The 17,856-nt window shown below is 40.5% G+C and overlaps 1 protein-coding gene across 1 annotated transcript in view; it reads left to right on the plus strand.

The window, feature by feature from the left end:
* IPO9 (importin 9) overlaps positions 1-17,635 on the plus strand; it is a 38,898-nt gene extending 21,263 nt beyond the window's left edge. The window contains exons 10-24 of the mRNA XM_055820044.1: positions 369-520; positions 1,609-1,707; positions 1,847-1,953; positions 2,833-2,972; positions 4,678-4,837; positions 5,815-6,041; positions 6,251-6,399; positions 7,295-7,423; positions 8,704-8,979; positions 10,945-11,111; positions 13,156-13,289; positions 14,320-14,439; positions 14,912-15,013; positions 15,833-15,909; positions 16,490-17,635. Of these exons, the coding sequence (XP_055676019.1) occupies positions 369-520; positions 1,609-1,707; positions 1,847-1,953; positions 2,833-2,972; positions 4,678-4,837; positions 5,815-6,041; positions 6,251-6,399; positions 7,295-7,423; positions 8,704-8,979; positions 10,945-11,111; positions 13,156-13,289; positions 14,320-14,439; positions 14,912-15,013; positions 15,833-15,909; positions 16,490-16,600 (2,150 nt within the window). The 3' untranslated portion in view covers positions 16,601-17,635. The remainder of the gene's footprint in view (positions 1-368; positions 521-1,608; positions 1,708-1,846; positions 1,954-2,832; positions 2,973-4,677; positions 4,838-5,814; positions 6,042-6,250; positions 6,400-7,294; positions 7,424-8,703; positions 8,980-10,944; positions 11,112-13,155; positions 13,290-14,319; positions 14,440-14,911; positions 15,014-15,832; positions 15,910-16,489) is intronic.
* Positions 17,636-17,856: the final 221 nt, after the last annotated feature.

Raw genomic sequence — 17,856 nt, forward strand, 5'->3', positions numbered from 1 at the left:
TTTAAGTTTTCTAATGATTCAAGGAGTGAGTCCTGCAACAATTTTGAGGTAAAACTAATGGGACAAAAGAAAACAAAACAGGTTTTAGGTTGCTTGAGTTTTAATGAGGAATGTGCAGTGAGGTGGGAAGAGAGCAGAAAGTGGTGAGGTCAGACATCCTCCTGAGGCTGCCGCCGCCCTTGCTAGTCCAGGAGTAAGAATAAACATTATCTCTGCAGACAAGCTAACAGTTTGTGATTATATTTGACATCCATTTACATCTTTCTGTATGTTAGCATATTCGGTCATGGGTTTTGTTTTTACTTCTGCCTTTCTGTATCTTGGCATATTCAGTCATGTTCTTTTTTTTTCTCCACTTCTTTGTTCAGGTGAAGTATTGGGCTTTGAAAATCTAGTGTTCAGTATATTTGAATTTGTTCATGCCTTGTTGGAAAACAACAAATTTAAGAGCACAGTGAAGAAGGCTTTGCCAGAGCTGATCTATTACATCCTCCTTTATATGCAGATCACAGAGGAGCAGGTGAGCATGCTTGTCTTGTGTAGGAAGCAAATGAAATTATTTCAAACAGCTGATGTTCTATGAAGTTTCAATGTGTGAAAGCTGCTGTGTTCTAATAGGCTGTTCTGTCACTTTGTTGTGCCAGAACTTAGGGCAATAGCATCCAAATGTTCCTAAGTGGTATAATGTGGACAGCAAATCACAGAATCATAGGATGGTTTGGGTTGGAAGGCACCTTAAAGATCATCTAGTCCAACCCCCTGCCATGGATAGGGATATCTTTAACTAGAAGTTGCTCAAAGCCTTGTCCAACCTGACCTTGAATACTTCCAATGATGGGGCATCCACAACTTCTCCGAGCAATGTTTCCAGTGTCTCAACACCTTCATGGTAAATTACTTCTTCTATATATCTATCGTGAATCTACACTCTTTCAGTTTAAATCTGTTGCCCCTTGTCCTGTCATAGCAGGGCCTGGTAAAAAGTCTCCATCTTTAAGGCTGCAATAACGTCTCCCCAGTGCCTTCTCTTCTCCAGGCTGAACAACCCCAACTCCTCCCAAGCTTTCTTCCTTCATTCCTTCATGAAGTATTATGCTGTGAAAATGAGGATTATCATGTTGAAAAGGATAGCCAGGCTTCTGTGATAGTGAAAAGATCGTGCTAGTAGTGTAAAATAATTTGTGCTGAAATTCTACGTGGCTCCTGGCCTTCCGAGCCTGACAGCCATTGTCTTTGTTCAGGTAGGCGTGCGTGAGAATGGGCACTGTTAAAGATTCATCTGCTTCTCTCTTTCCTCGTCTAGAAATAAAACTGTAGTGTTCATTCCAGGTTGAACATTAGTGCTGTCAAATTTGAATCTCAAATAAGGAGCAGAAGAGCAAGGTGAATTCTGGACAAAAAGAGAGAGAGAGAGTGTCTCTTATTTTCAAAGGTTTCTCCAATAGAATATAAGAAAAATCAGTTGAAGATGACAACTTCTGATGGCAGAGAAAAATTCTGAAAGTAGTTTTGCAAAACTGGTTACTGGCAACAGAAAAGCTCCTTTTTACCCATGGCATTCTGAGTTCATCATCTACCCTACCTTTTTTTGTCTCCTTTCTGTTTTAGATAAAAGTTTGGACTGCAAATCCACAACAGTTTGTGGAGGATGAAGACGATGATACTTTTTCCTATACAGTGAGGATTGCTGCACAGGATCTGTTGCTGGTATGCAATGTGTTCCACATCTAGATGCAACCAAAATAATACTAACAAATAATAAACCTAGCTTCATGAAGGGCATTTGCAGAAAAGGCCAACTTTTAAAAGTCTATACAAATGAGTGTTATCACTTCCTTCTGTGCAGGCTGTGGCTGCTGATTTCCAGAATGAGAGTGCAACTGCTTTGGCTGCAGCAGCTACAAGACATTTACAAGAAGCTGAGCAGGCTAAAAACAATGGTGCTGAGCACTGGTAAGGAGATGGGGCAGCGGGAAAGAACACTGATGCAAATACCAAGCTGTTCTGCAGCATTGGGTGCAGCACAATTTAATCACATTTTTTTGGTGGCACATGGGCAAGGATGAAATTTGAGAAATCTGGTTAGAGGGAAAGAAAAGGAATTCCAGCAGGTCTTGAGCCAGATGGCAGAATCCTTTTGTGGAATACTTTCAGCAATTCCTAGCACGAGTTAGCTGTCCCCAGACTCTTGACAATTCCTTAAAATGTCTAATTGGAAATGTTAATTACTATACATAATCTGAAGAGAAATTGGCAGCACTTTCATTTTGTGTCCAGTTAATCAAGCTCAAAATTTTAGGGTTTGTTTGGTTTTTTTCCACTTGGATGTGAGGAAGAGATTAGGTGCTATATGCAGATGTATGTTTTAATTTCAGAACTTCAGAGTTGTGTTCTTTAATGTTACTTGGCGATAGGAGAAGAGACCTCAATTGTAGAAGTACCTCATTGCTTTTTTATAACTATTCTCTCTTGGTTTTTCAGTGCATTAGTTCAGTGTTTGTGTGTGTTTTGATTATTCATGTCAGAGTAGCCACTCCGTTATAGTGAGCAGCAACTGAATGTCTGCAGAATCAGACATTTGAGTCCCTGTCTGCCTTAATTGTGATAAGTTTTAAAGTAGGTTATTTGCTTCACAAATAGTGAAGGAAAACGGTATTTACACACAACTCCATTTCATCATAATTAACAAAATGTAATGCAAGAATAGACATTTTTAAATCTTTAAATGTACTGGGTATCACAGTGCTTCTGCACACAGAGTAATCAAGCATGGTGCTATTTCTTGAGGCGATGATGAAGGAAAAACTTAAAGGCATCCTAATTCTTTTGCAGGTGGAAAATACATGAAGCTTGTATGCTGGCCCTGGGCTCTGTGAAGTCTATTATTACAGACAGTGTGAAGAATGGTAGGATACATTTTGATATGCACGGCTTCCTGACAAATGTTGTTCTTGCAGATCTCAACATTTCAGGTATGTTGGACCTTGCCATTGCTCAGAGTAACTGCTGAGTACCAGACCTTGAAAATCTCTCTCAAACAGAAGTGTCTGATGAATCAGGTTGCTGTGTGCACATGGTGGTGTGAAATGCAGTTGTGCACATTGTACATGTGAAAGGGCATAAATCTTATGCTGTGAGTTCACACATGCAACCAGGGCTAATATAAGTCCTTGAAGTGGGACACTGCTTTCAGTTGAAACTCACTGTTAGCTGGGTGCTTGAGCCTATAGGGCTTGGAGGTGGAAGGGCAATTGCTTAGGGAACTTCATGGAAAAATAGTTGTTCTGTTGTATTGTATCTGTTTCTGGGAAGGACACCAGCAGTGTTTAACAGGCTTCAGAACTTCTGCAGCACCATACCACGCCATTCTCTTTATGCTGAGGCTGATGGTAGTCATAGCCCATAAATTCAAATAATATTCCTAGCTGAGCGGGATCCTATTATTGGGAACTGTGCGGGCTTCTGCTTTCTATGTTATCTTACATCAGTGTGCAAGAAACTCAAAGGAGTTGTTGGCAGTCACACCTCAGAAGTCCTTGCAAGTAATTAAAATTTGAGAAGTTTAAGCCAATGTGAGCATTATTGGTGAGTCCACATTAAGCTGCTTAAGTGCAGAAAAACCAAATTGTTGGATGCTTTCATCAAAGAAATATGTTTAACCTATTACAAAGAAGGTTTTTTCTATTTTTGTCTTAATTTTGAATGAAGAAATAGTGTGCAATGCCTGTAAATAAACAACCTCAGCTATTTACATGTATTTACACACATGTACAGATTTGATATTGGGTTGTAGATGAGCTATTGCGCTCAAGAAAGAGCTCCTGCAGTCAGTATGTATGTAGTTCTCAGAGGATATCATTTACTGCTCAGTAATGGTAATAAGACAAAGAAATCTTGTGGTTTATAATACTAGCTTAGAAAATAAAGCTTTTCTCATGCTGTACATCTTGCGTGGAGTTTTTCATGTTCTCATCTTAAAATTAATACTTGCAGAAGTATAAATAATGGCAGTAAAGATGCTGAGAAATAGACAGCATCATCTGTTTGAGGGTAGCCTAAATAGTTAAGGACACTTTGAGCCTGAAAAGGCAGAAGGGTTAAGTGTGATAAAGATACATCATACCTTGATAAGTGTAAACAGGTGAGTAGATAATGAGTATTCACTAGTGCTGTTGAACATTACGTTCTGTGATTGCAAGGTGATGGCTGGAAACTAGAAGAATCTGTGAAAGATCCCTGAGTACATTTTCTGTTCCTCTAATTCTTTTTCCTAAGCTGCTGCTGTTTGCTGCTCTTGGGGACAAAATACTGAGCTAGATGAATAGGAATTACTGAAGAAGCCTTTGTTACTTTTGTTCCAGTGATCAGTAAAGCATGTATTGCTGTATTGATGAACAAATTAAAGTGTAACTAGTTGAGGGAAGAAGGTGGTTGTTTGGTTGGTTGGGTTTTTTTGTTTAAAGAAATGAGAAATTATTCTTTGAAATAACTAAGGAAATAAACTGAATTCTGCCTATGAACAGAAATTATTTGTATGCCTGCATACTTGTCTTCACTGTAACATCTTGCCATTTTCTTGTCAGGATGACAAGATTTTGAATAATGGATAGAAGCAGTTGTAATTTTAAACTCAGAAAACTTACTGTAAAACCACTATGGTTTTTTGTTTTGCTTCAGTGTCTCCTTTTCTCCTGGGCCGTGCTCTGTGGGCCGCCAGCCGTTTTACAGTGGCTATGTCTCCAGAGCTAATCCAGCAGTTCCTGCAAGCTACTGTCAGTGGTCTACATGAAACCCAGCCTCCTTCTGTCCGCATCTCTGCAGTCAGAGCTATCTGGGGGTAAGTAAACCCTAAGGTATTCCAAAGCCGCAGGGATAGCTGGTATAAATTACGCTTACAAGACCAGTATGTTAAAATACTAATACTATTTCTGTGTAGGCTGTGGAAATACTTGCTTTGAATGAAACACATGTCAACTTAAAAAGTGTAAGCAATCAGGTTCAAAATAGAATAACTCCAATGAGGACTGTGAAATTGAGATTCAAGGTTGGCTACAGTAGTAGTAATGGATACAGTCCCAAGGAGAAGCAGAACTCGATAGCGATGAGAAGCATCGAGATGAAACCCAGATGACTCCTGTTCAGTCACAAGGGTGGCTGAAGGACATAGTACGGGCTTGTGAAGCAGGTCCTAGTAACAAGGAATGTTTGTTTTTCCAATCCTTTCTTTGTAAGTTGCAAGAAGGAAAAAGGGAGATCTGCTGTATTGATTCTAAAGTGAAAAATGAACATTTGTCTAAAACCAGAAAATGACCAACCACAAAAAAACTTGTGAAAACCCTACTCTTCCCCACTCTCTTCCTCCAAAAAAATACCTTGTCTTCTGTTTGCACTGAAATGTTACTGAATAAGTGAAGGCAGAGACTTAGAACTTAGTTATTCCTGAAATTGTTTTATCATTCCCCAGGTCACTTGTAGAACGTAGTAATTAAACATTTTGTAAGCAGTGAGTGTCTGTCTTGGACTACTTCTGTCCTCAAGGTTTATTTTCTCTATCCATCGATGCGCAGCTCTTAAGAGAGAACTCTTAGTAAGAGGTGGTAGAAGCTTTTAATATCACTTAACTCTGCTTCTGTGAACCTCCAGGGGTGCAGTGAGGAGGAAAGATAGCTGAGCTGTTGAGAGATCAAGGGAAAAGTCCTAGAGGAGTGAACTTGAGGAATAAGAATCAGAGGGTGAAATATCATCTAGAGTTAAATGTATAAATCACTTTAATATATTACGTATGTATTTTTGTATCATGAATTTCTTGTCTAGCTACTGTGACCAGCTGAAGATCTCTGAGAGCACCCATGTGTTGCAGCCTTTCCTTCCTAGCATTCTTGATGGACTGATCCACTTGGCAACTCAGTTCAGTTCCGAGGTCCTAAACCTTGTGATGGAGACGCTGTGCATTGTCTGTACGGTAGACCCAGCATTTACAGCAAGTGTGGAGAACAAAATCTGCCCCTTCACGATTGCAATATTTTTGAAGTACAGTAACGGTATGCCTTCAAGTTACATTCTCAAACTACAGTTGTTTTTGCTACTGAATCCTGGTGGTGAAAACTTAATAAATGGTAATTGAATTAACATTGAGTCATGTGGTAAAGCTAGAAGGGAAACTTGCTGCTTTGCCTATTCAAAATAGTGGTAGCAAACATTGAGATGTGTTTGTTAGTATATTTCAGTAAATGGTGCTTTCTCTCTCCAGATCCAGTTGTTGCTTCTCTTGCCCAAGATATCTTTAAGGAGCTAGCTCAGATAGAAGCCTGCCAGGGTCCAATGCAGATGAGGCTAATACCAACTCTTGTCAGCATCATGCAAGCCCCTGCTGACAAGATCCCAGCAGGGCTTTGTGCAGTAAGTGCTACAGTGGTACATGGTCTTAGCTGGAGATGATTCCTTGTTCTTGAATGTATAGGATGGCTGGTCTGCAAAGAATAGAAAAGTTGCTTTTAAACTGCTTTTGAACGATGACTTTGGTCATTGGTAGAGGTTTCTCTGTGGAGAGAAGGCGGCAAATCTGCAGATGAGGGAAGATGCTTCCAAAAGTTAACTTTAAACTGCTCCTCTGGACTTCTTCCAGTTTCTGCAGCATATCCCTCATGGTTTCACTTTGAGATAGCCATCTTTCACCAGTAACAGTCTCCTCTTTTTGGTGGAATGTTCTCCAGTAGGCTACACGGCTATTTCTTGCACTTTCTTCTAAGGCTTTTTCTGATTTGTGTGTCACATGTATAAATTGCTGGAGACATAGGAAGGACAAGCCTGTATAATTTTAAAAGTACCCTTATAAAAGGTTAAGCATTGACTGTGTGGAATGATTATATGTAATTAAACCTATAAATATCTTTATCAACATGCTTATAATCTCCCTATTGATTGGTATGACAGTTACAATTCCTCATGGGTAATTAAAATAGATCTATAATCAATATAAACAAAATGGAACAAGTCAGCTAGAACAGTTCTCTGGCTGTACTGATTAGCATGCGTCAGGGTACCGTGAAACTGTTTGCCATATTTAAGGGGTTACACTGCTTTTAGTGTCTGAACTGCCTTGGAAACTTTTACAGTGCTCACCACATATTTGTGTCAAACACAGTGATGCTTGGGTGCATGACTCCAAGGGCCTCTGATTTAAAAAATATTCTAGACTTTATGCCTTTGATGTTTGCACCAGTGATGGGTAATTCTGACTTGGCGTACTATGGCTGCTGCTGTAACAGTGCCTTCATTTGTGTTTTCCTTTCAGACTTCTATTGATATATTGACCACAGTTGTGAGGAATACAAAACCTCCTCTGTCTCAGCTCCTGATCTGCCAAGCATTTCCTGCAGTGGCTCAGTGCAGCTTGAACACAGATGACAATGCTACTATGCAGGTAACGTTGTGGGGAGTACTGAGAATTGCAGGGCTATTGCAGTCCAAGAGAGGTGACCGAGTAAGACGGGTGACATAGCCTTTAAGGGAGCCCAGGCTTTGCTTGTCAACAGCTGTATTGGCATCTCCTCAGGAGTCTCTGCCACCTCCTGTTTATCCTGAAAGTACTGCTGTTCAAGGCCCTGGAATGACTTTTACTGATCGTTCCTTAATTTGGAGGACTGGTGTGAGTAAAGCAGCAGCCTTGATAGTTTTTCTGTTTTAGGGCTCTAGAGCGCACAAAAAAAAAAAACCACCACAAAAACCAAAACCCAAACAAAAACCCAAAACATTGCATTTCTTCCCCCATTAACTTTCATCGCAGCTAGGAATGGCAGAGGGTGTTCTCAGGAACACTCTTGGGCATAGGGAAGAAAAAGACCTGTGCAGAAGCCTTTCTAGACCTCCTCCTCCTCCTGGCTGTTTTCTCCTGTACTCATTTAAGTGGGAAGGGGAGGGCAAACTTGTTTTTGATGGAGCCATGTATGCAATGGAGGGAGAGCGTGGATTAATCTCAAACAGCAGTTCTGCCTGAGCTGTGCTGGCAGGCTCTTCTATTACCTGATCATGTCTTTAGAGTATTTAAGCAAGAAGGAAAAAGCATCAGAGGCTACAAGCGCAGGCTGCCTTTTCATTCCAGCTACTAGGTGGCATATAAATAAAAAGCTGGTTTCGTTCCTTATGTAAGAAGTTTTATAGTGCCAGCTACCCTTTGCCACATGAATACAGACCATAGAAATGGCTTTCCTTAAACAGCATACCAGTAAGAATAGATTGGAGACCAGCATGCTGGTCACTCTGCTGGATCTTTGTTTTCAGAAGAATGCAAAACAATTGCAGCTTGGCTGTTAGTGAGCTTCATTAACAACAAAGTGCTACACTTTGCTGTCTTCATTTCTCACTTGTTAGAAACTCTTGGAATTTCTCTGGGTAACAAGACTGGCCCAAAACTGCAACTAATTTAGGTTGTCTTTGTATTTACTAGATGATCTTGAGACCTGCCTGGGCATAGAAGAGTTTTGTACTTGAAAATGCACTGAAGTCTGTAGAAATTATTTTTAAATTTAAACACTGATTTTACTGCTCTAATAGAGCTTGGATCTTTTACAGATGTCACCAGTTTGCCCATTGTTCTCATCTTGGTTAAGGGTCTTTTGGGAGTGATGACAGGAGATGACTTCCCATGCTTCCCACTCCCTTATCTGGAAAGGGAAATTCTAACATGATTATTTTCTTTTTTAGAATGGTGGTGAGTGTCTGCGTGCCTACGTCTCAGTAGCGCTGGAACAAATTGCACAATGGCATGATGAGCAAGGCCACAATGGACTGTGGTATGTGATGCAGGTGGTGAGCCAACTTCTAGATCCAAGGACCTCAGAATTCACTGCTGCCTTTGTGGGCAGGCTGGTCTCCACTTTAATTTCGAAAGCAGGAAGTGAGCTGGGAGAGAATCTGGACCAGATCCTGAGAGCTATCCTGAGCAAAATGCAGCAAGCAGAGACACTCAGTGTAATGCAGGTGAGCAGGCTGGGCACCCAGGAAAGCAAGTAGAAGTGTCAGGAAAAGAAATTGTAATTTTTTTTAAAATTGTTTTATAAAACAAAACATATATATATTTATATTGTATATATTTTTTCTATAATATATAAAAATTATACTTATATATAGATATATATTTAATATATAATGTATAATAGAAATATAATATGTTTCTATTATATATATAAAAAACAAATTACTGTAAGAAAGTAATAAAAACCCTGATTATTTATAGCTAGTACAATTGAAGGGTCTACGTATCACCTTGAAGTAGTCGTGAAAATGCCGACTTTGCTCATACAGAGTTATCCAGATTATGGATTTTGTGGGTAAGCTTTAATGCACCTTAAATAATGCCTCATGGCTTTGTGCTTGCAAGCAGTGAATGTTTAGAGGGGCCAGGAGTTGCCTAAGTAGGGATGCTATGGCAAAGGCAGCACATGTTTTCAAGCGGTTTTGTGCTGTATTCATAGGATAAATGCCTGGGAGTTCAGACAAGGTGAACTTTTGGTGAGTTGGAGGTGTGGTTGGGCTGCATCAGGTGAGAGGCCAGACAAAAAGCATCGTGATCTCTTCTAGCCTTGACCTACTTCTAGTGGCACAGTTTTATGGAATGATTTTATTTCAGTCATCTTCATTCTCTCTCCCGTCTTTCTTGTCAGTGCCCTTAATGTAGAACATGGTGATGGGCCCCCTGGTTCCTCAGCAGCAGCTGGGGGAAGATGTTTTGCTGGCACTGTTGAGTAAAATCCCACCTTTGCCCTCAGTGCAGCACTTGGCTGAGGCTCACTGTGCTCTAAGCCTTTTATCTTTCTTGTGTATTTCTCTGGTTTTTGTATGTGCATTTTTCAAGCCAGCATATGCTGAGTCAAGAAGGCCATTCGGATGTCTGCACAGATTTCATCTTAAAGCCGTGATTTTAACACACCCCACCACCACCACCCACCCCTTCAGATACACTGTTGATTCTTAACTCTTCCGAGTTAGAATCGGTTCCAAGTTAGAAGATCTGGAAGCTGTCAACATGAGGTCCTGTAGCCAGGGAAGGAGAAATGAGCCTTTCACAAGGCTGAATCTCTTCCCTGTGTTAGCCTGGAAGATGGGCCTCTGGAGGTGGGCAGCTTTTCACCAAGGAAGCCTGCAGAGATGCCTTCAGACTTGGAGACTGACATTTAGAAATATGCAGGGTGTGAATTCTACCCCAGGTCTTTAGGAGTCAGACTGTAAAACTGCATCTTGTTAAAAAAAAAACCAAACCAACCAACCCACACCCAAAACAAAACACAACAAAAAAACCCAAAAACCTTTCTAAAATTGCAATTCTTTCTCTGAAACTTGTGTTCAAAGTGCACTTGGAATTGGAAAAGGCCCGAATGATGATGTGTGGTCCTGTGACAGAGGTGGTGATGGAAAACCCCTGTCATGAAAGGGGAGGAGAATATGGGTTGTGGCTCTGGCCCAGTAACTTCTGTTCCTTAACTTGATGATGAGATGCATTTCTGCTAGATATGCCTAGATTTGGAGCTCTGTGTATAGAGCCATGTGTACAGCTTCTGGTCCATTGAGCAAACTAGGGCACTTGCAATGTCTTGAGTGTTGCCATGTGATATTTTTGCTAGTCAGAAGTCAAATGCAGCCGCTGATATTTTTTAAATAGCCTTTTCATCTTTGCTTTAAGGTTTGTTAGTTTGGGGCATGGTTGTGAGTAAATTTATTCCTTCTGTGTGATTTTGGGGTGGTTAAAACATATTGCTGTTGACTGTAGTAGTTTATTGCCTGCTTTTGTAGCAGACAGTGTCTCGCAGATGCTAACACTTTCTCTTCCTCTTGGGGCTGGTAATCACAGTCTGCACTTCTGCAGGGAGCTCAGTTACTTGAATATTTGATAAAACATTTTCAGCTATTAAATTATGTACAGCTAACATTTCCTTTCTCCTCCTGTAGTCCTTGATTATGGTGTTTGCTCACTTGGTTCACTCGCAACTGGAGCCACTCCTGGAGTTCCTGTGTAGTCTCCCCGGACCAACTGGGAAGCCTGCTCTGGAGTTTGTAATGGCCGAATGGATGAGCCGGCAGCACTTGTTCTATGGGCAGTACGAAGGCAAAGTCAGGTGGGATGTTTCATAAGCAGGATCTGTGCGTTAACGTTAGCTGACTGATCATCCCATTGTAATTAAACACACTGGGTGTGAGGGAAGGGGGAGCTGGTTCAGGCTTGGATTAGTGTGTGCCAGCACTGGACAGAATTGTTTCCTGCACTGTCAGTTCAGCTCAGGAGAGCTGGGATATCTGGGGCAATCTCTGATCTTCCTCTAAGTGCTGCTCTTGGTGCCTGGTGTTTCTGTACTGGAACAGGGTGACCCAAGGGGGAAGGGGGTGACTCTTGCAAGCACAGGAGTGCTTTTGAGATTGAACTTCTGTGAATGGGATGAGAATAGCTTCCAGACATGACGTTTTCTTTGTAGAACATTGTAGAGTTTCAGGACATTGTAGAGAGTTTCCTAAGAGAATCTGGTGATTTCTTGTTGATTTAGTGACCTCTTAAAAGTCAGTAAAGAAATCAGCTGAAACCGTTTTCTCCCCCTTTTGCTGTAGGAGCACATTTGTCTTCTGGTGGAGGCTGAGAACTATATTCCAAAGCACAAAATGCCCTATATTAATTTAAATTTTACCGAAGCTGCTGTCTTTGATTTTTCTGGAAATGGGAAGCCTAACAGACCACCCTTAGGGGTCTTACCAGCTGTTAACTCACTTCTTAGTATCTGTTGGTGTGGGTTTTTTTTATTAAGGCAGTCACATGGCCTGTGAAATAAATACTGAGAAAAAGCATGTTTGAAGTGGAATTTTGTGAATGATCATGCAGAACAAGAGGCAGTCTGATTTGGGGATCTGGTGCTGGTTTTGGTCACACTTGGTCTGTTTCATCCTTAAAAGCAGTGGTTTATCCCCATTTTGACAGAACAGCGTTGTCTGCAGGATTCCATGTGACTGCTTACGGCCACAGGAAAAAGCCGAAGCAGATGCCGATGGGGAGAGCAAGGTCAAACTGTTGTTCAGAGCTGTCTCCACAATGTCTGAGACTAGAGCTGTTTGTGTACCAAGACTTGGCAAGGCTCTACAGTATATTAAACACTTTGATTTGTGTTGTTTACAGTGATGCTTATTGTGCATTAGAAAATGCTAAATGTTTTTGTGCATATTGAAGAAAAGCAATGCCTGCTCAGGGGACCCTCGTGTATAGAGTTAGTAAAAGGAACGTGAATATAGCTGGTACCTTCTGTGTGCATCAGTCCCCATCCCTGTGAGTGGCAGGTTGAAGAAGTGGCTGTTTGCTCTTGACCAGCATGGTGAAAGGATGGGAAAATTTTGAGCAACTGAAGGGTGGCATCTTAAGATCTGGGTCCAAACCAGCAGTATGGGTATTGAGAGCCATAGTGTGGGAGGAAAGGACAGTGTGAAGTGAAAGCACAAAAAGAGTGACTTTCACAGAGCTCCAAAACTTCAGTTTGAGACTTGTGGAGCCAGGAGAGAGGTTTAAGAGTGCCAAGCATAAACTGGCGTCCTTAACCTGTAGTCACGGTCTCGGTATGATCTGGAAATGGAGAAGGCTTGAAAGTGTGGAGCAGAATTCTGAGTAGCAGAGATGGAATGAACACATGAAGATACCAAAGGAGCAAATTAGAAGGTCTGACTGTAGCAGAGCTGTGAAGGACCAAAGTGAAAAAGAGCTTTGAGACTGGAGAAGAGTAGAAGAAATGTTCATAGCTGCAGATCAACCAAATTACTACTTTCTTACCACTGCTTTCCTCTTAATTCCATCATCATCTGCATGTGATGCCTCAGGAGTGTGTTTAACCTTGTGGCCCTTCTGAACTGGAAAAACCTTTTATGTGTGTATGCAGGGTCTCTTAGTGTTTAATCCAAAGCTTTGTCAGTGTTCAGCTTGCTGTGCAAATCAGGATATGAGTCGCGTATCAGATGCTGGCATAGATCAGGAGAAACAGGAAAATTCTGTAATGTTCGTTCTTGGCAAACGTGTAGTAAAAAGGGCATCTGAATGTCTGCTCTGGAGATGTGTTCCCTATTAATAGTTCACTGAAGGGCTACAGTTTAGGAAAATTCTGATTTGTAATTTTCCTATTCCCCGCTCTCCAGCTCTGTAGCATTGTGTAAACTCCTTCAGTACGGCATCAACACAGACGACAAGCGACTTCAGGACATTAGGGTAAAGGGAGAAGAAATATTTAATATGGATGAGGGAATACGGACACGATCAAAGTCAGCCAAAAGTAAGTAATCGTTTTGCTGTATTTAACAGGTTTTTTTTCCCATGTTAGTATATGCTATGAAAGGCCTTAAAATAGATCTTGTAGATCACACAAAGCTGTGGGAGATATTTCCTACAGAAGGTGCATGTTGGTTTTTTAGAGCTAATCCGTACATCATGTACTTACGTATCCATTACTTGCCTTAATTCTGCCAACAACTGATTTGGAAGACTTCTGATGTCTCTGATTTAATACAAATGGATGAGGTGATTATAGAATTGAGAGTTATTCACTGCTATTTTGCGTCATCCTGTTCCATCTGATGAGAGAGAATGGTAATTGCTGGCATTTGAGTTAAACTAAGATTAATGCTAATATCAATAGGAATTAAAACCAGTGCTCCCAGTTTCTTTGATAGGATCTTTCCTTTTGTAATTAAGGACAAATACACTAGCTATCCCATGGAATAATTAAGCCCTGCAGGAACACTGATGAGGAAAAGCTGGAGCTTACAGTGTCTCAGAAAGGGTAGAGGCATGCATGGGAGTGCTGTGCTGCTCATTTGCTTGAAAGCACTGCTAGATGTGTAAACATACTTCAGAGAAGAATGCTTAATGAAGTCATCTGTGACTATGATTTCATTGAGTAGACTCACCAATTCATCCAGCTGTGGAGATTTTAACTATGCCTCCTCTTCATTCAAACTATGCAATATTTGATACTGCCATTAAGGTCTTTGGGAACCTAGCTGTGGAGGTATATGGGAAGAACATTTAAGGTTTTTATGTCAGTTCCTTTTTCCTCCCAACCTGGAAGTTTTGCTTGTATGTGAGCATGTTAAATGTATGGTATAATTTAAAAAAAAACAACCAAAAAAACCAAAACACACCACAAAACAAAACCAAAACCAGCCAACCAAAAAAACACCCAGAAGCAAACAACACCCCTCAAAGCCTCTCCCAACAAACCCCAAAACCACCACGATAAAAAAAGGCCTGGTTTTAACGTTTTCTTAAAAGCAGTGTGAATATATATTTTTATTCTCTTACAGATCCTGAACGCTGGACAAACATTCCTTTGTTAGTAAAAATCTTAAAGTTAATAATAAATGAACTCTCTAATGCAATGGAAGCAAATGCATCTAGACAGACAACTGCAGATTGGAGCCAAGGTAAAATACTAGGTTTGCTTTGTCTCTTTGCATGGCTTAAATCTACTTTGTAATCTCTTCAGTAATTAAGAAACTCACAATAGTAAATAATATACCTGTAATTACAAAGGCTTAAATAGTGAGCCAAAGGTTAAGATCAGTATTGTGTATTCTTATACCTGAAAATTGTTTTGAGCTAGTTTGGAAGATGGGATCTGACCGTATGCCAATAAAATCATCCTTTCTTGGTATATCTGGTCTACCTTTCTTCCTCTCTGATTCAAGCATCCATTCTTGCTGCTGCTTTTTGCTTGGCTCCAATTCCTGAGTTACTCATTCCAAAAGGATAGTAAAGGTTGCAGGTGTTTCCCTTCATCTGCCTACACAAGCAGGATGTTTGCCTGAAAACTAGCAGTCCTCTTTAGAGTGGTCAACAGGCTGGACCTCTTGCATTTGGATTATTTTTGGAAGAATTATTTTTTTTCTTAAACAGATGATTCAAATGATATGTGGGAGGATCAGGAAGAGGATGAGGATGAAGATGAAGGCTTAGCAGGACAGTTCTTGTCAGATATTCTTTCCACAAACAAGTATGGTAAGTAGTAACAGCTTTAAAGTGCTTACTCAAAGCAAAAACAGAGTAGGTGACATCCTAGTCAAAGTTTTTTTTCCTTGACAGCAGCTCAACAAAGGCTGTGGGCAAGGGGAAGGAAACACTACACTGGGATTTTGAATAAGGACCTTCTGTAAGAGGGACATGTCTTTGATTAACACGATGATTAAATAACTGCATTTTTCACCTGAGTTCAAATGCTGCGTAGGCTTCATGTTGCTGTGAGATGTGTGCAGGTATTTCTTCTAAAGAGAAAACTGATGTTCAAAGATGTAGACATGACCTTGAAATGACAGTGTAGTAGAAATGGACGAGCTTGTTTGTGGAGTGATGTTGAGAAATAATTGCTGCATAAAGATGATGGAATGGGTGTATCATCTCCTTTCCTCTGCTCTCCAGTTTGCATATAGTCTTAGAAGGGAGAACCTTACAGGCAAATACAATAAGGGAGACTACTTACATTAGCACAGAATTGGAAATGGGTCACTGTGACATAAGATCAAGGCATAAGACTATAGTGCACGTAACTAACAAACCTGCTTGTCTAGTATCCCTTGTATGCTTGTCTCACCTGTGTGTTCCTTGAGGCTCCTGCTATGACCCATCTTGTTCTGGGATTTTCTCGTCATGTGAGCTCAAGCGGATATTCTGGATACAATTTTTATTTTTTTTTTTACCCAGCAGTGCTGAAACAATTACTATTTTTTTTTAATCTTTGGATTTCAACAGTAGTCTAATAGATTACTTCCTGAGATATTTTGCTCTGTTTAATGTTAAAACCTGCTGATTTGCCTCTGACAGATGAGGATTACTATGAAGATGATGAAGAGGACGATCCAGATGCATTAAAGGACCCTCTTTACCAAATAGATCTCCAGGTGATGCTCTAGAATGAGGGGGTTTTAATCAGATTTCTATCATTCTTTATAAACCTTTTTTTTTTAATGTTGTACTTTAAGAAGACTGCAAACCACCAGTTACTGATTGTTGTCCTGAAGGTACTCAGTTCATTGAAATTACTTTGGAAAGTGCTGAGTATCCAAGGAATGCCTGGAGCTGTTTTTCTTTATTGGATCAATATCAGTAACTTGCAAATGTGAATGAACAAAGCTTTTTGAACAGAGGGATTTGAAACTTTTGTACCCGTGACTTCACAGCTATTTGCTGAAGTCAGAAATAGGTTGGAGACCGAACATGACAGAATTTCATGCTCCACTTGGAGGTGCTCCCATCCAGTCAGCCCCTGTATGATACTTTGCTCCTGCTTTTTACCACCACCTGGCAGCTGTGTATTAGCCCTTCCCCCCTGCTGCCACCCTTCCTTCTGCATCGCCTATCTGTTCCCTGCAGTCCCTTTGGCTTACTTGATGCGTGTTGAGGTTTATCTTCCAATATGTGAAAGAAACAGAATTTCCAAAGTGACATGATGCTAACTGGGTCTTTCTGTCTTCCTTTCAGGCCTATCTCACTGACTTCCTCTGTCAGTTTGCACAGCAGCCCTGCTATGCAATGTTTTCAGACCATCTCAATGAGAATGAAAAGCGAGTGTTACAGGCCATTGGTATATAAACCCGTGCAAGAGACCACACTGATCATATCTGAACAATTATTTTTTTTTTGCTTATTCCACGTTTTATGATTCAACATAAAACATTTTCCAGTGTCTGCCTGCTTGTTACAGGTGGATGATGGCCTCGTTGCAATGTATTGAGCCTCATCTTCACATGAATCTGCTAAGGGATGGAATACTAAGAAAGCAACAAGGACAGAAGTCTGTAGAGCTTTGCACATTTCGTCTCACCATGGGAGCACTTTCATTTTCCACAGTAACTTTCCAGGAAGTTCTTAAAGATTAAAAAAAAAAAATTTGTTCTTAATATTTTTAAAAGCAAACTGTACCTGTGAAGAGGCACTTAACTGAGTTTCCCACAGCACAGTTGGACAGAGAAAGGAATTGGGTCACTTACAGATTGCTTGGATGTATCTTGAGAAATTGGAAGGTTGTTCCTCTTTGCGCTCACATAACACATACAGGGTAAATATCTTGATCTTACAGCGTGACTTCTTTTTATAGAACTATAGACTCTTCTATCAGAGATGCCTAAATGGTATGGAAACTGTTTACAGGAGTTTGGATGGGAAGCTGAGATAATAAAACTGAATGCATATCTTCTTTCCTGTTGTGGATGGGGCTTTGTTGCTCACATCTGCTGCCTAGTCCCATGGGAGCAGTTCTTTACTAACGCTTTTGTGTGCACATGCTCAAAGGAAGCTACCACTTAAATTTCTGTTCCTGTGGCACGTGGCTACTAAAGACTTTGGGTTTATGGAACATAAGAAGCCACAATTTTTAGGGGAAAAAGACCTGACTGTATTTAACATATTTGCTCCATGACAGCCACTCTGAACTACTTTGCTTCCTTCACACTCCTGTGTGTATTTTTATAGAGTGGTAAAATAACATTTGCAAATTGATTTACCCATAAGAACAGTGTGATGTATCTCACAACACCTCTCTGCCTTTGGTTCCCCCTTGGGGAAAATGAAAATAAAACTATTAAAATGTACATTGGTATCCTCCTTATAAAACAGATTTAAAAGAAACTTGCACTTGTTTCCTGAAGTCACTTTTTTTAAGACTTATTTCTCCTTAGGAAACTTTCTGTATGTGCTGCCTGGAGGATGTTAGGGTATTTCACAGGAGTCGTCTGGACAGAAAGGGAGTCCTGTAATGGATACATCTTCTTCTGCGTAAAAGAAAAGGCTGACCCATTATAGAGTTTCCTTTCTTAAGAAAGGTACTTGCTGTTCCTTTGTGGAACAAT

This window comes from Falco peregrinus, chromosome 16, assembly GCF_023634155.1.
Source record: "Falco peregrinus isolate bFalPer1 chromosome 16, bFalPer1.pri, whole genome shotgun sequence".
Lineage (NCBI taxonomy): Eukaryota > Metazoa > Chordata > Aves > Falconiformes > Falconidae > Falco > Falco peregrinus.